General features: G+C 40.6%; 1 protein-coding gene across 1 annotated transcript; it reads left to right on the forward strand.

The window, feature by feature from the left end:
- Positions 1–254: 254 nt before the first annotated feature.
- TBK1 (TANK binding kinase 1) lies at positions 255–18,999 on the forward strand. Its single transcript, XM_026052766.1, has 21 exons — positions 255–420; positions 1,593–1,712; positions 2,556–2,696; positions 3,396–3,525; positions 4,078–4,259; positions 4,887–5,047; positions 6,477–6,587; positions 7,026–7,205; positions 8,030–8,226; positions 9,153–9,211; positions 10,703–10,794; positions 11,086–11,187; positions 12,936–13,014; positions 13,876–13,997; positions 14,122–14,198; positions 14,529–14,568; positions 16,319–16,420; positions 16,509–16,605; positions 17,546–17,652; positions 18,003–18,074; positions 18,833–18,999. Exons 2-21 carry the CDS (start codon positions 1,626–1,628, stop codon positions 18,882–18,884), a joined length of 2,190 nt encoding a protein of 729 aa, XP_025908551.1. The 5' UTR covers positions 255–420; positions 1,593–1,625; the 3' UTR covers positions 18,885–18,999.
- Positions 19,000–23,037: the final 4,038 nt, after the last annotated feature.

The raw sequence follows: 23,037 nt of genomic DNA on the forward strand, positions 1-23,037 counted from the left end.
TTTTTTTTTTTTCTTTTTATTTTTTGTTTGATGTGAAACTCCTGGTGAGCGGAGAGATTTGGGGAGATAAAATTTTTGAGGTGGAGAGCAAACCACGCCAGCAAACGCTGGGCGCTGAGAACTGGATTAGTCTAAAAAGGGAGACTGTGAATCCAGCACGGGCAAAGGGAGGAAACAGAAGAAAAGGTTTCTAATGCACTGTAGAAGTTGCTTTTTTATACATATATATATATATATATATATATATATATATATATCAATCGAAGATGAAAATCAAAGCCAAAGGGGACTTCATGTCTTTGAATTGAAGGCTGTGACTTTGCTGTTATTACAAAAACAGTGTTTTGACATCCCGGTGTAGTAGTGGTGCAACGCAAACCTTATTTTGGAGCTGGATATGTACCTGAGGTTACCACTGATGTAAATATATCTTCCTGGTTTTATTACTAAAAGAGTGAACCTTGAGAACTCGCTAGTAATTTTTCTTTTCTTTTTAAGCTAATGGATGAAATCCCACCTCATCTGTCCCAAGCCTGTCCTCTTTGTTTGTTTTCACCTATTCATCCTGATGCAAAATTAATTTGAAAGCAAAAGGGTGAAGAAAGCTGATCTCAGGTATAAGCCAGGACGTGTCTGTCATGGCTCATACCCAGTGCAATGATTCAGTTTCTAATGGGCTGCTAACGTTTGAGGATTTTAGGAGACATTGGGAAAGAAGCCCTGTGTTCACCTGATCCTTCTTCATACTTGCTGCCTGCTTAGAAAGGGCTTGTTGTGTGTCTGAGTCTTTGGTGTGAGGTGATGAATACTGCGTCTAACGAGGTGACAAAACACATATTGGCTTGTAAGGAGGCACCTGACGTGTCGCTCCAATTAGGAGGTTTAATTATGATTTTATTATTTTATTCAAAGGCCTTATTTCAAGTGGTGTTCAGAGTGGGCTGTGTATTCAGTTTTCTTGCAGACATCTCCCTTGATGAAGGTGCTGCATGATACGGGTCTTGGGCATCTACAGTAGTTGCCAATTGACCCAAATCTTATTGTGCTTTCTGTTGCCCGAAATTGCCAGGCAGCTTGGGGCAGGTTTGTTGGGAACTGCACATCCAGCACGAGGAGGAAGCAGCTGGCTGGAGGCCTGACATCAGAAATTGCTGCAGATAGACACGTGTTCAGCTGAAATCGCGTGAAATCGTCTGCCTCTCTGCAGTGCTGCGTGGGTGCAGCGGAAACCGTGGGGAGTCCGGAGCGCTCGCGCCCGGAGCGGAACTGCACCCACTTCCTCCGTGTTCCTGTGCGCAGGAAGCTTCTGGTTTTACTTTCTTCTTGATACCAGTTGCTGCTGCTGTTTCTTATTTCCTCCAGCGACTGCCACTAGAAATAAGGGAGAGACCGCCTTTAATTTCTCTTCATGCAGATTGATGGTGCCAACGAGTTGAATGTAATTGTGACTRATTACCACCTAACCCCCAAAACAGATTTGTTCAGTTCGTAACTTCTTCAGCTTGTTTTTGGAGTTGTGTTTCAGTTCTAATTGAAAAGTCCCCTTCGTGTCTTTTAATGAGTTATAATTGTGTGTATTTAACCTCTTTCAGGTGCAGAAGAAAACTGCCTTATCCGGAGCAAAGATGCAGAGCACTTCGAATTACCTCTGGCTCTTATCTGACATCCTAGGCCAGGGAGCGACGGCCAATGTTTTTCGTGGGCGACACAAGGTTTGTGAGGAATTGCTSGTCTGGGCAATGTGTAAAACTGAAACGTTTTCAGATGGGAGTAGTGGCGTGGAACCAGGAAAAACTGTTCAAGACCTGGGCCTACGGCGGATGTGTTTTTAATGTTTTAATGATGTTCAGTTATAAAACTGAATGGTAGTTTTTAATTGTTGATGTATTCATCCATTGAATTAGACTGCTATACCGTTATTTCGTTTTGTTTKTAATTTGTATTATTAGCCTTAAAGTAAGGCTAATAACTAAAGTAAGGCTGATAACTAAAGTTATTTCTTCACTCTTTCATTTTTCTGGAAGAAAGTATTCCTTGGTTCAGAATCTTAGCCTTTTTTTTTATTGCATGACATGTTATTTTAGTCATTGTAAAATTACCTGCTCTTGTTATCTTCCCAGTCCTATTTAAAACAAGTTTTCTGTGATTTTTATAACAACGTTTCATTTATGCCACAAGACCATATCTAACAAAATGGCTGTCAACCTGTGTATAAATATTACTTAAGTCGGTTCTTAAATAAAAAACTTAAATCCACAGAATCTTAAGCTTTTTTCCAACTTGAGTTTCGCGTCTGCTAATCTCCTTACTTGTAGTCTACCTTAAGCTAGACTAATACATACGTGTGTGTGTGTGTGTGTATATATATATATATTTATTTATTTATTTTTATTAGCATGTTGATTTTTAGCTTTGCACAAAATACTGTTCTGTGCAGTTCCCAATCCAGTCACGCTGGTACACACGTCTCGAAACGCTCCGGTTCTGGTTACATGTGCTTTTGCAGTCTCAGGCTTCTGTTTTATTAACAACTTGATTTTATTTTTTCCAAACAGAAAACCGGGGATTTATATGCTGTCAAAGTATTCAACAGCATAAGCTTTCTCCGTCCTGTGGATGTTCAGATGCGAGAGTTCGAAGTGCTGAAGAAACTGAATCATAAAAATATTGTCAAGTTGTTTGCTATTGAAGAAGAGGTAATGATGTGGTCTGATGTATATGGCAGCAACCAAAATAACTGTTCTTTTTGCTTATAGCCTCAGTTATACAGGATAAAGTATGTTTTTACATTTAATTTTGCATTTTTTATAAATGACTTTCCTTGATTTTAAAATTATTTTTATATATAACTGTGTAACATGAACTGCCAAGATAAATAGTGAATGAGCATAGTTCAAGCACAATAAACTTGTGAAAACTAGAGATATTTTGGTACTCCTGACAATTTTGTGACTTTGCTTTGTAACCAAGTGAAACAAGGGCCTAATACATGTAGAGTTGTATCTAGCTATGAATTACAATAGTAGTGCTCAAACTGAGACGGATCAGTTGCAATCAAGAGATGCAGAGCTGGTAAAGTAGGGGAAGAGAGTGAGAACTGCTGTTCTCTACTCTTTCCTGTTGCACTTGTCTGTTTTTCTGCTGTTATTTCTCTCTAAGGACCTAGACTTGGAAGCTTTCTAATTTTTTTCCCTGTTCAAAATCAGAATAAATGTAAAGAGGTGCAAACCAAGTTTTACGTTGTTCCAAGTTCCAGTCTGTTAGGTGTCTTTAAATCTAACTGTTGATTTTTGTTGTTGTTGTTGTTGTTGTTGAAAATAAGGTTTTGTGGCTGTAAGTGATTTCTGTTACCATTTTTGTGTTATTCATAAACTTCTTTTGTTGTCATTTTCCAGACAACGACTAGACATAAAGTACTAGTTATGGAATTTTGTCCATGTGGGAGTTTATACACTGTTTTAGAGGAGCCATCTAATGCCTTTGGTTTGCCAGAGTCTGAGTTCTTGATTGTTCTGAGAGATGTGGGTATGTATTTTAGTCCAATGAATTGATTAAAACAAACTCATGCTTTAGTTGTGTTTATCATAAAATAACAAGAGACAAGGAATTTGAATGACAACTAACTTGACAAATGAATATGCTCATAGAGAGTCACTTCCTTTTTTGCAGTTGGTGTAAGTAGCTGCACTGTGAAGCTATTTTTGCTTAAAACGCCGTTAAATTCTGTTTTTCTGTTTCAAGATTGTYATGCATTGGACTGTTCTCTTGTGATAGCTCATCTCAGAATTGGAGAAATAGTGAGGTTTACTCATGTCTGCCTGCTTTAAAAAAAAAATCAATTACTTTATGGCAAAGATGTTTCTGAGAGCAAAAATTACTGTTACTTCGCTCCTGGAAGGAGGAAAGGGCAAAAGATGCTTAGCTTGTTCTCTATTTTTCTGATTACTCTGCTCTCCTTTCCCATCCTCCTTTCCCTGTGAGGAAACAACGTGCGTGTTCTTACTCGTGTTGCAGTTCTGTGCTTGTGCAGTCGGTGTCCGTGTGCGTACGGGTAATTGTGGCCTGCTCTCTTGGAAGTGGCTGGGATGAACCATCTCCGGGAGAACGGCATCGTGCACCGAGACATCAAGCCGGGCAATATCATGCGGGTCATAGGTGAAGACGGGCAGTCCGTTTACAAGCTCACAGACTTCGGGGCTGCGAGAGAGCTCGAAGATGATGAGCAGTTTGTTTCTCTCTATGGCACAGAGGAGTATTTAGTAAGTCCACTGATTTCACTCTCTGGTGCAGTAGTGTTTGAGGCCTGGGGCCCTCTGTGATTAAAGCTGAATAGCTGAAGTTCACACTGTTGGGAATTAATACTCACATCTTCATGTTGTAGTTGTTTTTATAATTTTCCACTTTTTTCACCTTGGGTGAGGTAAAGAAGCATCAATTCAAGCATTTTAGACTAAATTTTCTTCCGCCCCCTACCTAAAAATGCTTTCTCATACTAAGTATCTTAGCTGGTGCTGTCCCCTGCTATGGACCTTTTGTAAATGTAGTATTTGTTGTTTCAAATCCATCWGGAGGATTGCTGTTTTTCTCATCTTTAATGTTTTATTCCAGCAGTCTACTTTTAGGATTTTATTTTATTTTTTATGTTTTTTTAAATTTGCTTGGGAAACCTTAATAAGGGTGACCATCATATACCTAGTGAGCACTTCTGTGATGCTCTGTTGGAACAGCTTGTGTAAACTTAAGCAAATTCTGCAATGCAAACTAACTTCACTCTTTGATCAAAGAAGTAAATGTTTGGAATGGCGAGCTGGGTTGGGGTTTTGTTCTTTCTACTGCTTACAAAGCAATTCTGAGTTCTTCTTATCTGATTTTTTTTTTCTCTTCAGCATCCAGATATGTATGAGCGAGCAGTTTTGAGGAAGGAGCATCARAAAAAATACGGAGCGACCGTTGATCTGTGGAGCATTGGGGTGACCTTCTACCATGCTGCGACGGGGAGTTTGCCCTTCCGGCCCTTCGAAGGACCTCGTCGGAACAAGGAAGTGATGTAGGTAATTTAGGAGGAGAACTTTACCTATTCGTAAATAAAGACAAGTTCATGAAASTCTTTGATCAAGCATACTTCCAATGTGCACCTGGTGAACAGTATAATAATAGTGGAAATATTTAAAGTCTAGCATTCTTTAATGTTCTTCTTTAGCAAATGTAGTTTGTGTGGAACACTAAGAGGTGTAAGTCAGAGCTTGCTGAAAATAGTGATGTTTTTGTACACATCTTTTCTTCACCGTTGCACCAGCCTGGTTTCTTGCCCCAGGGCGTTTATAACTTGGATATTCAGACTAAGTTGCTATATTCTGAAATGTGTTCTTTTAGAGCTGCACATTTTTGTTGTCCTAAGAATGCCTGTCCTTTCAGAAAGTCTTGTGATACATGTACCACCCATGAAATTGATGTTTTATTAGTAGCAGAATCGTGTTTTTTGCTTGATGTTTCATATAACAGCTTGTGCACATAACTGTGCTAGAAGTTAAGAGATACAGCCTGAATGTGAAGCAGAAGTTGTGTCTCCTCATAATATAGTTCTGTTCTTCTGCATTGTATTTARAGCTAAAGCTAATTAGATACTATTTATCTAATTAAAGGTCTTTAGGAACTCGTGGTTTGCCMGTAGCCCCCTTGTGCTGGTAGTCCCTGTCAGAGCTGCCTCCCRTTTCCTTGGTTTAGGGAACTGCCCACCCTGAGGTTCTCCCACAGAGGTTCTTGTTACTGTCCTACATGCTTGTATATAAGCAAAGATCTGGATTATAAAAGCTTTGTATGGAACTCATCCTCCGAAAAGAACAACCGACTTGAATTTTCTGTTGGAAAAAAAAAGCTCTTGAWTCATTTAATGAGAATTCTGAGAAATACTAACTTCTTAGGTATAAAGTTAGGCAAATGCCAAATTTTATCCGAGTTAAAACAGCTTTTTAAAGCCTGGCTGATATTCATTCCTTCCATTGCTCTTCCTTCTCTTCCCCAAGTGACTTTTTAGTAGCTAAATGTCCTCTCTTGTGACAGAACTTGTTAGGAATCAGTCAGGTTAAATGCCTAAATTGAACAGCTTTGGAAATCTAACTTTAATTAGCACTGGTGAAAAATAGTTCAGGTTCTCACTAAGTCTCCTAAATTTCTGCCACATCTGAGATGGACAAAATTGTCTCCCTAGCACAGCCTGTATTGCTTCCTTTTTATTAAGATTGTTCTGTTAGCATCACTCCTGACTGTCAGTTTGTAAATGAAACTCCCGAATTCTTGTATCGCCCCTTAACAAGAGCATAGCCTAATGTTCCCTGTCAGTTCAGAATCTATACTTACATTAYTAATTCCCTTTTTAAGATTAGTTTTCTAGACCTCTACTATCTCTTTTGGAGGTAATAATTGAATACTTTAAATATATTAAAAAAATGTAAATATATATATTTAATTTATCACAGGTATAAAATAATCACCGGAAAGCCTTCCGGAGCTATTTCTGGAATTCAGAAAGCAGAAAATGGACCAATTGAGTGGAGCTGGGAGATGCCTGTTTCTTGTAGTCTGTCGAAGTAAGTTTGAGCCGCTCATGTAAGCTTTTCAGTGCTGCTTAGTTGGGCTTTTTGTGTTATTTCCTCAGTGTCAGGTCTTTGGAACAGAGGTCTGGCTGCTGAGGTTGCTTTCTTTGAGCTTTTCAATAGGTCTATTGAGCATATCCGTGCATTACCGGTTTCTTTTTTTCCCAAACTATCCATATAGTTTCATGGCAGCTGATTTGCAAATAAGCACCTAAGAATGTGAAGGGGTATGAGTAGGAGAAAAACACCAAAGAAAATATACTTGGTAGTCAGGCCTAAAAAGGAAATAGATAAAGTGTGAAAGTTCTGTCATTCAGCAGAAGGGAGAAAAAGAGTTCTGGAGTGGTCGAGTTGTATGAGATAGACTTGCATTCATGACAGAGGTCCAGTGAAATACTGCACTTTGTCATCTCCCTTCCTGGTGTGCTCTAGGGGTCTACAACTACTGCTCACGCCTGTCCTTGCAAATATTCTTGAAGCAGACCAGGAAAAGTGCTGGGGATTTGACCAGTTCTTTGCCGAGACAAGTGACATCCTGCACCGAATAATAATCCACATTTTTTCACTACAGCAGATGACCTTGCACAAAATTTATATTCACAGCTATAATACGTAAGTGTTCTCTGCTCTGTATAGTTTCATTTCCTTAACGCTTATTCAGTCAAATAGTAGTGTGGCCCCAAATCACCAATGTAACAAATGCACCAGCCTTTCTCTGACAGTTTATCTAAGTGTAAGTGGCAATGTTGATAATAAAGTATTTCTAGTAAAAATAAAGTAACCAAAGGCTGAATCAACTCAGTCAGTGGCAGAACACACTAATCTTTTATGTGTTAYGCTGAGTTTTACTAACCCAGGCTCATACAGGCTGCTATTAAATCCTCTTATTTACAAGGTAGCTTTTSAGAGTGTGTGTTCGAAACCCTTTTATCTTGCCATCTGAGATAGGAAACATGAGCATCGCCTGTGCTGGACGTAAACGTCAGCGTTTCCAACAGGAGTTGGAAGGTGTTTAGGACCCTGAGCTGCGTAGATTTGTTTTATGACCATCAAGCCCTGATGTTAAAGGGAAGCTTGCTTCCTTTTTCTCCTTTGTCGTTGCCTGTTCCTACCAACCTTCAGACTTCCAAATCAAAGCAAGTTTGTTTACAAAGACATTTACCAAAAAAAAAAAAAAAAAAAAAAAGCACTTTGGTGGAAAATCTGAGGTTTAGAGGGGTATTTGATGTTTTGCAGGAAATGACCTTTAATTTTTTAACAGGATAAGCTGTAGGCAACACTGGTTTTCTGTTTGTTCTCTCTACAAAGCAAATGCTCTTYATCTATTAGCAGCTCTTAATTCAGCAATAAKTTTTTTTTTTTTAAGTAATATAAAAGCTGTGGATTGTTAAGCTGTTGTGTTCTGGTGTATCTCTTATATATTGTTTTTCTCGTAGAGCTGCTATATTTCACGAACTGGTCTACAAACAAACCAAAATACCATCTCAGAATCAAGAACTGATCTACGAAGGTCGGCGTTTGATGCTGGAGCCTGGCAGGCTGGCCCAGCTCTTCCCCCGAACTACAGAGGAGAATCCTATCATTGTGGTGAGCAGGGAGGCTTTGAACATTGTTGGGCTGATCTTTGAAGAAGGTAGGTGGAAGTCATTTCCTCCGGCTTAGAGCTTCCCTTTGAAAGTAGTTCTGGTTGTTTAGTTACCCTTACCTTTGGTTTTATGTCAGTTTATTTTTTTGAAAACACTGAGGATTCCAGCTGTTGAACATGCCTAGTCTTTCTGTTCCCAGGCGCTAAYGACTTGCCCTTGCTTAAAGAAGATAGTGCCATGGCACAGAAAAGAAGTAGGTTTTTGTGTTTGAGAGGTGCCGAGGAGGCCCGCGGTGTCCTGTCGGGGGTGCCGGGAGGCGCGTGGGGTACGTGAGGATCCATGGTGCTTTTGCATCCTGCAGGAGCCGGCATGGGATTACAGGAGATCCAATTGACACCGTATGCTTAGGGTCTTTAAAGGTGTTCAGTGAGGTCCTCTTGCTCCCAGGAGTCTTAGTGGCACTGAATGGCYATGGCCTGGCATGAATGGCATGTCATTTCCTCCATAAGAGGAAAGAGTTTGTCCCGTGAGGGCAAGCACGGGGCTGAAGGATAGAAGTGAATTCGTGGAGCTGAGATTCACTGGTTCCTAGGAARTTCTGAGCCGCAGGTTGTGGGAAGCTGGGAGAATCCGCCAAGGAATTCCCTTCTGCGCTGTTCTTTGCCTGCTTCCCTGAGCCCTGGCTGCTGGCAGCTGCAGAGGATGCTGAGCTGGGTGGCCAGCAAGGCTTTCTCCTAGRGAKATGTGGAAGATGTAKATRGARGCAGTGGSACCAAATGGGAGGCTCTTTACAGTCCTGGCTTCAGACTCGGCTGTGGGTTGAGCGTTTTAATAAGTATTTCTGATATATATTACTGTTTATATAATACATTTAGTATGAATGAACAAATATACTAGTGTATCTGTTACTGTATTAAGACTAAGTCTTTTGCTGAAAATAAGAAAATACAGATATATTTATTTTGTATTTCAGTCTTGCTTCCTAAAGTACACCAACGTTATGATCTGGATGGGGATGCCAGTATGGCTAAAGTGAGTTGTTAGTGTTTTATTTTATATAGCCATCTCGGATAATAATACTGAAATGCAATCTACGTGATTTTTGAGATGAACAGTGCTAATAAAACTATTTTTAATATGGTAGTTAGGGGTTCTGATTGGCAGAGARGTATGTATTACTAGTTGTTAACAAGTGTTTTGAAAGCATATTTTGYGAAAACCAGACTTTATTTACAAAATATTTACTTAACTGYTTGAATGTGATATTATTCCTCACCRTGTAAGTCCTCACTTTATTTGACCGTTAAATCAAACACATAAAGAGCTAAGGGCTGTTTTCACAAGTCATAACTTAAAATTTCCTCTGTGAACAAGGAGAGAGTTGTCTGAGTTAATATCTATGTAAATGAACTTGTTTCCAGTGAAATGGGGTGTGTTGTTACTGGTACCACCAGCTTTAGAAGAAAGTTTCGCTTTCCTGCTAAGGGGAGGAGCTTCTCTGCTGTGTGAAAATGAGCGACTTCCCCTTTCATGGGAATTAGTATTTAGACCAGCATTAACTTTGTCCAGGCATGCTTCTGCAAAATCTTGAAACATCACCTACTGAGAAGTCCTTGCAATGGAAAGATTATTTATCTCTCTTGATTTTTTTTTTTAAATCAGTCTTCTGAAGGCCTGATGTTTTGTTACTCTGTAATGCATTGATGTAGGGAAGGGAGTAGCCTCCTGCTTTTTTGGARTCCTAAAATTAGCCAGATTCGCAGCAGATTTGTGTTCCCCTGAGATGGTGAAAYACTTAACATGAGAGAATAACTTTGAGAGAATAACTTTGAGAATTTCTAAGGGGGAAAATTAATGGATGTGTCATTTAGTTGTTGTTATCCTAAAACAACTGCATGTGCATTGCCGGTTGACTTTGTGACAGTCATTTGTAGTCACATATTTTGTTCAGGCAGAGTAGTCTTAAAAGCATGTGTTTTTCTGAAAGCAAGAAGTCTTTCAAATTTTTAAGTAGGAAGCTGTCAGTTGATATTAGTTACCTAAAATGTTATAAATTATAATTTCTAAGTAGTACAGCAAGCCCGTAAGGGGGGAATTAGGTGAGTGGGGAATTAGGAAGAGAGGCCCTAGCCTTAGGATTTAGAAATTTATCATTTTTATGAGTTCTTTTGATGTATGTGTTTAATACCTGAACCACTGAACAAATTTACTTGTGGCTTTCCAGAGAATTAAAGTAAACCCCAAGAGTAAGAGGAGTCATTCGTGTTTATAAAAGACTTATTTTGATCCCTAATATTCCAGCRTAGCTGGAAAAACTCATTTATCACATCGAGCTCTGCCTCCATAATGAGTTTTTAGTTGTCTGCTCAGTAATATTTGGTCCAAGTTATGTGTTTTATATTGCCATCTTCATATTGCTCTTTCTTTTCTTAATCTGTGTTGCTTTGTTGTGATTAATTGACTTTAAAAGATTGTTCAGAGAGTACCAGATTAGAACTAATGATGCTTATTTCCCCCCCCCAGGCAGTAACAGGTATCATATGTTATGCGTGCCGAGTTGCCAGTTCTTTGCTGCTTTACCAGGAACTGATGCGCAAAGGGATGCGGTGGCTCACGTAAGCACTTGGCTGAGCTGCAGCGAGCCTGGGGCGTTGCTGACTGTGTTGCTGCGATTGTGAAATTTGCTCTTTGGCTTTCTTCTGTGGTTAACTTGAATACAGTCCTCAGTAATATACAGGGACAATTTGTATGGCTTGCACGAGGTAGTCTTGTATGACAGTATTGCTAAAGCAACTCTAAATGATAGTAATTTCTACTAGCAGTTGTAACTGTAGATATATTCTTGTATTAGTGATAAGATCGTAGTTAAATACTTTTTATTATATATTAGTCCTTCACTTTTCCAGGGAAATAATCAAGGATGATTACAATGAATTGGTTCATAGAAAGGCAGAGGTTGTCATCAAGCTGGATTTCTGCAGCAGAAGCATTGAGAGAGCTGAGAAAGTGTGAGTAGTAGCACTGAATCCACTGTTTTTGCTTTGTGTTCAGTGACAGCTGTATTTTAAGTTAAGTTTATTTACAGATTTTTTTCCACATGAAATTTAAATTTGAATTGGGATGGATTTGCTAGTGGCAGTGACTTAAACACCAGCTCAAGTAATCAGCTTTCTCAAATTGGGGTGTTAGTTTTGCTCCTTTACTTGGTGAAAGGGAGTAGTTACTGTTGGGTTAGGTATCTGCTTTTTCTCCTTTCCCCTGTGTCACAGCTCACTTGCTGTTGTTGACTTTAGGAGCTATGGAAAAGCCTGACCAAGGAATATAGCAGCTAACACTAAATGTTATAATCTGGAATTCCTGGTTTAAATGACTTACACTGTTTTACAGAGTTTTACTTGCTTTTATTGCGGTCCCTTTCCATCTTTAATGAATGAGGAAGAGCTCTGTAAAATACCCCCTTGGAAAAAAATAGCATTTGACCCACTTTGTGCCTGTCACAGCCCATGCACGTAAGGAGGCCAGAAATAAACTGCACAGCCTGTCCTCCCTCATGCCCATGCTGCGGGGAGCGAGCAGAAGTCCCCTTAGACTTCAGGAGGGATCATTTTCCTGCTTTAGGTGACAGTTTCCAGGTCCAGGGCATCCAGCAGCATCTCATCTACCTCACGAAGCTCCGTAGAGGGAGACGGTAATGCCAGGCCCCGGGGCAGCCCGGGGGTTGCCCTGCTGCAGAGCAGCGCTGCAGAGAAGGACCAGGGAGTCGTGGTGGGCAGCAGGGTGGCCGTGAGGCAGCAGGGTGGCCTCGTGGCCAAGGAGGCCGGGGGGATCCTGCCCCTCTGCTCGGCCCTGCTGAGCCCCTACCTGGAGCATTGGGGACAGTTTTGGGCTCCCCACAGCTCCGGGAGCAGCTCTCGCAAAGGGCCGCTCGGATGAGGAAGGGACTGGAGTCTCTTGGGTGTGAGGAGAAGCCGAGAGAGCTGGGCCTGCCCGGCCTGGAGAAGCTCGGCCTGTCGCGAAGGGACGGGCTCATCAGCCTCTCTGACTGCGGAAGACTTTCCCGGAGCCAGCAAAGGGTGTGTGTCCTCTGGAAAAGCCTTCCATTTCCTAGGCTGTGCCTCACAGCTTGAAAAATCAGAGCTTTTATAGGAAAAAAAAAAAAAAAAAAAGTAAACAGAGTATTCAACTTGAGCCATGAATATATCATTTTGAAAACAGCCAAGCTGTTTTGATGGTGTTAAAAAAATCTGGCTGAGATTCAGCATTAAAAATCCCCCAATTGGTCTGTTTAGCACTTGAATTACAGTCATATGGGAAGTGTCAGTGCACAGGGAGTGCTAGTAGTCCAGGCTGCAAGGTTTTGGTAGCTTTTCCAGTAAGTTTCCAAAGGAAAGCACATCATGGCCCTGGAGTATCAGTTCTGGTGTGAGGTCATTGACTGTTCTAAGCAATCTTTTTTGTAACCTTTTAAAAATTTATTGAGAGATTATTTGCCTGTAGAATAAAAACAAGAGCAGAATGAAGAAATGAGGAATAAATGTTTAAAGCATCTTTTTAAGTCTGAATGTATGAAAAAAAAAAGTGCTTTTTAGCTAAAATGTTTTCTCTGCTATTTATGACCTCTAAGATTGTTTGTCTTTCATAGTTGGTGGATAAGTATTGTAATTCATATAAGGACAGTGGTAGTTATTGTTAATCTTTAGATCCAAATATTATTTGGAGTGTATTCACAGCACTCATTTATTTTTATTATGATCAGATACGAGAATTTAATGCAGATCAACCTGGAAACACCAGAAGTGGATGAAATTTCAGAGATACATACGAAGATAATGCGTGTAAGTATCTTACAAAAGCAGTGCCATTCCCAAAATGTGTTTTTCTAGAGAAAAATCCAAATACAGAGTTACACAGGTTGTAAGGATTTTGAATTGTCATTGTTATTTCTGGACTGCCAGAGGTTGTTAAAATGCCAATGCTGAGGTATGAATATTTTTCTGAAAACAGAGTATATCCTCTTGTTAGCCCAGTGACCTTGAAAGGAAATTCTCTTTTACTACACTACTCYTGTTAAAAAAATGAAAGTGCTGAAGTGTATCTTTCAAGTGGAAGCAGTTTTTTTCATTTACTTGAAGAATACTGAACTACCTCATTAACTTTCTAGAATGGTACATGTACACACAGTTCAGTATGACTTGCTGTAAAATTTGTATCTTATTTTCAGATGAGTAAAGAAAAAATGAATATTTCTGGGGTTTCGAGGGAAAAAAACCCTCAAGTTATCTATTCTAGAAAACAAGGTGTTTTGGGCACTTCTGTCTTGGTTATTTGAAGTGTGAGAGTTAGGAATTATATGAAGAGTCATTGTACAAACTGTTAATACACTGAAAGAACAAGTATAGAAACAAGTAGAGGATATATGAAAGGAAGAAACTTATTGCAGAGGACTTTGAAAGTAAACAAATATTAATTGGGGGGAATGCTGTCTTTAAAGATGATCATTTCTTTAATAATGCCATATTTTATGTGGTCTTGGAGAAGCCTAGGCAGAATTTCTGTACATTGCTGGGCATGTTGCTTTAATTAATACTGGGTAAACAGATGAGTTTCTAGTACTAAGGTACTTGGTGTGTTTTCAGCCTGAAGCTATTTTTCACTTTAGCCAGTGGGTAAGACTGAACTTTGTTGCTCTTGTGTAGCTCACCAGTTCGCAGAGCACAATTGAAACTAGTCTTCAAGATATCAAAAACAAACTTTCTCCTGGTGGTTTACTGGCCGACAGCTGGGCAAATCAGGAGGGCATGCATCCAAAAGACAGAAAGTAAGTAACTAGTTCATTGTTTTAAACTATTTTGAATTTTACATGGAGCTGTAGTTCATAAAACTCATTAAGATGTACTTAAGTTTATATATAAAATGTCATTTTCTTCCTGTTGTCATTCTAGTCCAGAGAGGCTGCAGGCACTGCTATGTTCCATCACAGAAATTTATTATCAGTTCAAAAAAGACAAAGCAGAACGTAGTAAGTAACTTGATTTACTTTCAATATAAAATATGAGGCAGGTCAATATTTGATCTACTAGGCTATTTATGGTAGCAATAGGGAAACAATCAGGAAGATTGGGTGTATCTGTAGTGCTGTCTCAGTGAGTACTATCTTAAAGCCTGGATGAATGAAAAAACATTAGTCTCAGAAATTCAAATAGCAGCATTGGAAGAAAGTAAATTACTGCCCATTACCTGCAAGAACAGGAGGGAAAACACATAGCAAATGAATAAATTTATTGGAGTCTTATATAAATACAAGTAACAGAATTAAATTGTAATATCTGCTTGTCTGTTTTAATTCTAGGACTTCCTTATAATGAAGAACAAATTCACAAGTTTGACAAGTAAGTGTTTTTGAAGTTACTTTTAGAAAGCAATGTTGTGGTGTGCAGGTCCCTCAGGTGCTATTGGCAACAACCTCATCTGTCAGTGACTATTAATTTTAAATTGTGTGCTCTTTAGGACATGGATTTATTTTTAACATTCTTCAAATATTGTAAGTACACAGAGACCTAACATGTTATAATGAGATGCTTTCTGACAGTGAAGTTCATTTGCTGATGTACCTTTTAAATGTAGGTGTTAATACTTGTTCCTTATCTGCATGTATCTGTATTTTAGGAAAAAAAGTGTATTACTGTTTGGGTCATTTTTTATTTGTTTTTCTTGGGGATTAAAAACACAAATAGCAGTTAGGAGACTTTGTAACGTGCAGAAGACCCTGTACCCTCCCTACCAGGTTACTTGATTTTGCCATAGACAATGCTAAAAGGGGTGACTATCAAGCAGAGGAGACATCCTCTTAAGATAAAGCACAGCAAGGGCAAGAAACCTAATTAATTTTAAGGCAGATGTTGATAAACTGAAAGTGACTTGGACACAACTGCCTAAAATAGCAAGGGATTGAACTTAATAGTGTAAGAGAGAATTTCCAGCCTTACGTTCTTAAGGAGATGGTTGGAAAACTGGCCGGCAAAGGGGCACAATCTGTAGCTCGTTTTAAAGCTGCACTCCCTCAGGCAAACTAGGCTTTTAAGACTTTTTTTAACAATCAAAATGTGTCTTTATGTTGATATCCAGAAAACTTGACATAGGCTTCACTTCCATCACTTTGAAAAGCAGTATATTTTATGCTGTGAGTGTCATCTCAGGATTGTTTAGGTACCTTTGAGATCTTAATTCTTTCTGATTTTACTTGACTGGCCCCACAGAGAAACCGCAGTGGTTTGTGTAAGCAACCTGCTGTCTTGCAGTGCTGTAGCCTGAGCTCTGCTCATCTCAAAATGAAGCTTAAGAACTTTGTGCCATTAGCAAGAGAGACAAATCTTCAGAATATTTGCCTCTGAGTGACTGAAGTTCAGAATATTTGCCTCTGGGTAGGCTCGGGAGCAGCTCTCGAGTGGGGTGTTTCTGGCTGCCACCCGTGACGTGGCAAACCAGCCAGCACTCGGTTAGCCAGTAGCTGCCACACAGGACATCGTGAGATAAGGAGCAGGAACAGGGATGTTTTATGTGCCCTGATTTCCCCTCGAGGTGCAGGGCACACCATGGCATGGGGTCCTGCTGCCCACACTGCCAAGCGGCGCCGCGTTCCGGTTTGTTTTCCCATCCTTCCCTTGGTTTTTTGGCTCGTCATGAATTGAAGCTGGCACCCACAAGAGGATTTCTGTTGCACGAGTGTTGCTCACCACAAGGGATCACCTGCGTATGGAGAAGGTTTCCAGTGCCTGCACAAGACAAAATGAAAAATAGTAAAAGTTTCTGTGCTTTCAGTTTAGGTTTCCTTTTTCTTTAATATATTTGTATGGGTAAACATTGAGTGCAAGAAGATATTAGACCAGTTGTTCATATGCAGATAACTGAAACTAGATGCTGTAGATAAAGCCTTTTGTTCTGGCAAGGTCTCTTTTTGGAACATAAGCTGTCACTTCATGCCGTGTGCTGAGTTCTCATGCGTCACAACAACCTGAGTGAAAACTGGCTGGAGGGAGCTTAAATCCATATATTTGTTCTGCACGTTTCAGAAAGCAAATGAGAGGAATGGGCTTCTGCAAACAGTGTAACCACGTTGTTCCTGGTGTCCCTGTGTTGCAGGCAGAAGCTGTACTTGCATGCTACAAAGGCTGTAACTCTGTTCAAAGAGGAATGTGTCGGCAAATGTGAGATATTTCTGGACAAGGCTGAGGACTGGACAAGGCAAGAGACTGATTTTTGTTGTTGTTTAATATCTGGCAGTGTTGACTGCAGCACTTCTAAAATCTAAAATACATTTTATTTTCTCTAGGAAAATGCTTCATGTAAGGAAACAGTTGGTGGCTCTCAGCAACCAGTGTTTTGATATTGAAGAGGAGGTATCCAAATACCAGGATTACATAAATGAGGTAGAGTGCTTCTAAATTAGGTCAAGTATTTGAGGAAATAAAAATCTGTTTTCATATTATTTGCTACCAGTGGTGTTAATATATTGAGTCTTAATTACATGAGTGCAATCCAGTTGAAATATGGGAGTGCTTGGCTGTATTTAGGTTGGCTGTAGTAGATTCCCTGCTGGTGCAAGAGTAGAACAGGAGTCAACCTTATTTTGAATCTGACTTCTTTGGTTTTGTAGGGCTAGCAGTCCCTAAAAAAAATCTCTGCAAGTGGATTTGGACTCACCTAAGAAACATTCTGAGCAACTGCTGAGTGTCTGGGCACCTAGAGGATTATTAATACTTCTGTGAAACAGAAACATTGCAGCAGTATTGAAAGTTGGGGACAGAGGCTTAAGGGTACCTGCTAATGTAATCCTTGAAGCCCTAGATGAAAATATTTTGTAGTGTCTGAACAGTGATTCCAAAAAATAAAACAACAAAAAATTAATTTGAGGACACACAAGAAAATCTTCATGAAATAAAATTACTCTTCTTTGTTAAGGATATATAAATAGAAACAAAAAAAAGTAGATCTCGAGGCTATTAAGGAACAGTGAAAAGCAGGGTTTTTCTTGTTTGTATTTTGTCATTTTTATTTCGTCAGTAACAGCAGATGCCAGTTATTAAGCTCCTGGTATCTACAACCATAGCAGATAGGTCATCCCTCCTTCAGAGAGTTTATTATCAAAGTATAAGGTAATTAAAATGGAATAAATGAGGGGCACTATAGGTCATACCAATACAAAACCTACCATGCTGAGCTGAACTTGCAAGCTGTCAGATCCTTCCCATAGCAATGATGTTATGAAGCATCATGGCAATGGAGAATTTAAGGAATATTTTGAGGTAGACGCCAAGATATATGTAACAACTCACCTTGTAATTTATATTTGCTCTTTATTTTTTGTAGTTACAAGATGCTCTGCCACAAAAGGTGTTTGCAGCTTCTAGTGGGCTGAAACACGCAATCAATCCAGTCTATCCAAGTTCAAACACATTGGTAGAAATGACTCTGGGGTAAGAATTTCTCATTTGGATTAATGTAATATTCTATAATATAGGTGAAATAGGTTTTTTTGTGATAGTCAACTGCTTTGCAAGTGCAGAGCTTAAGTGACTGCTCTGTCACGAGCAGTCAAGAGCAGGCACTTTATATTTATTGCAGGAAAAAAGCCCTTTACATTGAAGTGGTGGAAATGAATAGGGGACAACACTAATATCTCTATGCATCACTTTTGCTGAATAGCCAACCCAGTATCTTCCCCTGCTTTTGTGTGTAAGAACAAGTTGCTGAAAGCTTCATGGTGCTGAGTGGTCGTAGGAGATGACTGTTCCGATAACCTCCCTTTCACGTCTTGTTACTGCAGGATGAAGAAGCTGAAGGAGGAAATAGGAGGGGTGGTTGAAGTGCTGGCTGAGAACAATCACATCTTGGAAAGGCAAGTCCTCATTCTCCTTTCTGACTGATGTTTGGAACAGCCTTAACTTGGTGCATTTTGTAGATCCAGAGAGCCTTTTGAGAGGCAATTGTATAATCTATTTGATGACAGGAAATGTGTTTTTGAACTGCTGATCTAAACGTAACAAGCTTTCTTCTGAACCTTGAAACATTGCTGTGAAATGGGTCTGACACAGCAGTCATGTCATTCTTGTTTAAGGTAACTTCTGTTTAGCTAATGGAAATATCTTCTATCCAGCGAGGTTAATTCTGAATTTGAACTCAGTAGCTCAGCAGTCTGATGGGGTCTTTTAACTCTTCACTTCTAGATACAATTTTTAACAGCTGTGAAATTACACCAGGCTGAATTAATGCAGTTTTGCAGTTTACTTATTTAAACTAAAGAGAGAAAGACTGATATATTTGTCACAATACTGGGAGAGCATTTTCATTATCACATAAAGAATAATTTTTGTTTTGCTATTTTTCTCTTGCTGTTGTGTGAACAGCTGAAATACTTTTCTTTCTAAGGAAGCTATTGCAGATGGAAGCTGTCAGCAGTGGGTCATCTTTCTGATGATGATGATGGTAAAAAATATGATAATGATCTACTAAAAGCTTTGTGGCAAAGTGATCTTAGCATCAAATTAAACTGTCTTATTTATATATTTTTATTATTCCCTGGTATAATAATTAGATAAAAATGTGTGTTGAGATGTGAGTTTTGATGCTTTCATTATTCATTTATTTTCATTTTAGATTTGGTGCTTTGACTATGGACGGTGGCCTGCACGATGTGGACTGCATCTAGCTGTCAAAGGACCTGAAAAAGACTTGTAAATTTTTCAAAGGGGAGAAATACTGTTGAAGCATCTAAAGACAGGGTTTTTTTTCTCTGCAGTTGTACTATTAAAAATGTAAATATGTATACTATGTAAATATAAAAGAAAAATATATATATATATCTTTTTGTCAATGTTAGGAGAGAATTACTTCTGGCAGGGAATTTATGCATTGAAGGCTCTCTGACAAAATCCTAAAGACAAAAGCGGTGTTGATGCAGCTGACATTTGTTTGAATTTTGTCCCTTTTTGAGAATGCAGTGTACTCCTTATGACAACAGAATTGCAATTTTCAGAATTCTGCCAATTATGAATAATCTGTAATCTTTAATCACCACTGTTATTTTGGCCTCAGGTTCAATGACATTGATCATCATTCACAGAATGTAAAGACTGTCTTAAATAAGATTTCGTTAAAAAAAAAAAAAGGAATAGGAACTAAAAGTGCAGCTAAGACAACAAGTGGCAATGTGGAAATGCATTTCTTTTTCTTTCACACCCACACTGTTACTTGTTGATATTTGGTGCCATGTTGTCTGTAATTTCTTGACTAGTCTTAATTACGGAGTTTTGTGCTTCAGGTTGTCAGATCAAGTGTAAAAATTCCTTTTGTGGCATATAACATTTTTGAAATTTTCCTGAAATCTTGTTGCTCACCATAAGAGAGGCAGGATCCTGCAGTTCAGATCAGATCCTACAGCCTTTTAGGAATGCTGTTTGCAGTGGGAGTTTTTCAGTAGTCAGTAAGCCGGAGCGCATCACGTTTCAGTGCTAAGTGAACAGTAGAAAAAACTAACCCAGATCTGGTGTCGAGGGTGAGAAGAGACCCCAGGCACTGCTGACGTGGGGCTCGGATACTGAAGGGGCAGACGGAGCGGGGGAAAGGCTTGGGCTGTGTGATGAGGCTGTGGAAATGGGGAATGGAACAGCCTGTTCCGGAGTACAGGAGAGGAAACGAGAGGGAACSAGGCTCACGCAGAAGCTGTAACCCCCCCCAAAACACCCTGCACGTTGCTGGAGGGCCGCCGCTGCCGTCGTCTTGGTTGCAAGCGCAGAGCAGGCGAGTGGCGCAGGGCGCATCCCGTATTGCCGTTCTGTCTGGGTGGAAACTAGGCCACGGATGCTCCCTGGGATCCACGTAGCCCTGCTAATTGCCTTGCTGCATCTGCAGGAAGAGCTGCTTCYAGGAGGTTTGGGATTTTCCATAATTAATGGTGAAAGGGTAAGGAGGGGTAGGTAACCTTTGGCAGCATCAGATTGTTCTGTGATTTTAGTCCATGTGTCTCTGTTCTCAAAACACAAAACATAGCCAGTGCATTTCCAAAAATTCAGTAGAAACTTGTATGTAAATACAAATTTGTGCTTGGTTTTTGTACTGTTAAGAGATGAGGATACTCAGTGCCTTGGTGCCTCTGATACCTGCATTCCAGGGTTCTGGATAAGGATGAAATATTATAAGGAAATTTAGACGCTCATGTGATGAGCTCTTTTGAAGAGGAAAACAAAAATGGGAAAAAAAAAAAGGCTAGCTATGCAAAACTAGTTCTGATGCATGTTCTTCCTTGGTTAGCCACGGCATTCTTTATTTGCTTCAAAACACCTGAATTATGCCTACCTGGAATGTTTTAATGCCTGGCTATACATTCATTCACATAGTCTGTAGTCTCACTGAGTGTCAGCAAAACAGGCATAGCTTTTCAAAAAATGGGCTTTTAAGCTGTACATAAATCTTTTAATTTTTTTTAAATAGTTCTGTAAAAAAAAATTATTTCAAAGGCTGTTAATTTTGAAAAAGAAATGCTAGCTGAAATATATGATTTTCAAATTCCGTTATACCGAAGCAGCCTGGAAGGGCAAGTGGACTGTATTAGCAATATATTTGAAGTATGTGCTGTCATTCTTTCTTATATTTGAAAATGTTTTATATTTCTTAATATTATGTTCATTTTAAGCAGCGCTGGTTTTAATGTCAAATACGGCAGTGATTTTAACCCTGTTAGAATTACTTTTTCTAAAGTAATTCCAACTCCGCGGTGGAGAAGGAGCTTGAAGTAATCGGTTCCCCGTCTTCTGGTCACCTCCTTGTGGAGCAAACACATCACTCACGTAGAAGCGTCCAGTGTCTCGTACCCTGCAGCTGCTTCAAGGGACTGTCCTGATGTTGTCAGTCATTCTGCCAAAAAAAAAAAAGTAATGGAGAGTAATATATGGTCCGTCCTCCTGCGGCCGGTGAGCTTGTTCTGGGGGGGTTAGATTAGTATATTAATTATCTGTTACTTGAACAATCCTGTCTCTGTATGAATTGTGGAAATGCATGAGTGAATGACTTACATAAATACGTCATCAATCACTTACCAAAGCGTGTGTGCTTAGTTCTTTAAGTCTTTTCTAAGTTTACTTTTTTCTGAATTTCCAAATTTTCTGAATTTTAGAATTTTTATTTCCCCTCAAATTCACGTGAAATACGAAATCTGGAACCAGAAGGAGCAAATTGCTCTTCAGCTTCCTGTATTCAGTTGTGCAGGTGTCCCCTCCAATGGAAACGTTAACATATGGGCTATATGTGGTAGAGCCACTGATCCTTTCTATCCATGTTGTTTTCCAGCTGTGTGCCAAATTGTGCTCCCATCCAAGTCAGTTCTAACAGCGCTCAAATTCCTAGTTGCTGCTCTGTGTGAATCAGCTCCCSGGTGGAGTTGGATCAGTGCTAATTTACTGTGGATAGAAGGGGTCACCACAGAGTAACTTTGGATAGAGGGCTATGACAAGGATTAAAGAGGAGGAGCGGGGGGGATTTTTTAAGTTGACATGTACAAAGGGAAGAGATGGGGATTGCATGGAGTTATTGGGGTAAAATGAAACCTGGAGTTACTCCTGAGCAGCTGCACTTGGCTCTGGAATTGTTCCTTTCCAGGTGGGGTACAGTCAGGGCTCTGCTCCGCTCAACCACCGCTGGCTCCCAGCTAAGGAGCTGGAATTAGTTGGAATTTCACCGGAGTCCGCAGGAAAACGGGCTCCTCTGTGACCGGGACCTTGTGAGGAGCCCGGTGACTGCAGCACTTCTGACCTGGCCTCTCCATAAAGATACAAAAGATCCTGGAAAGATCCTGGCCGCTTGAGGCCGGGCTAGGGAGGGGAGTWCCTGCCAGGCTGCAGCACTTGACCTGCTGAACTAAACAGCCGACTAAACTTGTGGCTTTTTAGTCACTGAAACCAGTTCCAGGGCTACTTGCTTTGGGTCATTTAAGCAGCTCACTTTAATCAAAATCCACTGAGGGCAGATGAGCAGCTCATCAGCACCCCACATGCCAGCACGGTGGCTCCTCCTGCCCCCTTGGTTGAATCTGTACTGCACGGCACGTCTGTTTTATCTTTTTTCCCCCATTTTTAGACAGCTTCAGAGCCACCGCCAAGTGAGTGTGGAGCCTTGTGGTGCCCCCGCTTGTTCCTGGCAGGCCGGGATGCTCCCAGCAGGCTGGGATGCTCCCGGCAGGGCCWTCCCACAGCTCCCTTGGCCATAGCCCCGGCCAGGAGCAGCAGGCGAGCTCGCCTCCTGCCCTATGGAAATCCGGAGGGAACGCTGTGTGTGTCCCTGCCCCTCTGTGCCCRGGTACGGTGTGAATGCGCAGGTGGCCTGTTCATAAATCCTTCATCTCCAGACCCTGAAAGCTCTCGCAACAAAACCGGCCTCGTTCCCGCAAGCCATTTTTATGCCATTTTAAGTTTTCTGAAAGGCTGCATTAAAATGGGCATTTCTAATGGTTGCGACGCGTGACAGCCACATCCCAGTGAGCTCCCGGGCGCTCGTCTGGAAGTGCGGGTTTGGTAAAGCCAGGCTCTGCAGGGTGGCGGATCGGCTGCAGCTTTGCTGGGAAGGCAAAGGGATCCCCCCCGCTGCCGGGACCCCCCCTCTGCCGGGATCGCCAGGTATCCGTGGGCACCCGGCACGGCCCGAGCCCAGGCGCTGCGCTCCTCTCTGCCAGGTAAGGGGGTTTCGGGAAGCTTCCTGGGGAAAAAATAAAAATAGAGGTTTAGTAGCCTGGACCTCTGTAATTCTGGTTCCTGGGGGAAGTCCCGTGTTCCCGGTGCAGAGCCGCTGGTAATCGCGCTGGGACGGGAGGC

The sequence above is a fragment of the Nothoprocta perdicaria genome, unplaced genomic scaffold, assembly GCF_003342845.1.
Source record: "Nothoprocta perdicaria isolate Ctin4 unplaced genomic scaffold, notPer1 scaffold_91, whole genome shotgun sequence".
NCBI lineage: Eukaryota > Metazoa > Chordata > Aves > Tinamiformes > Tinamidae > Nothoprocta > Nothoprocta perdicaria.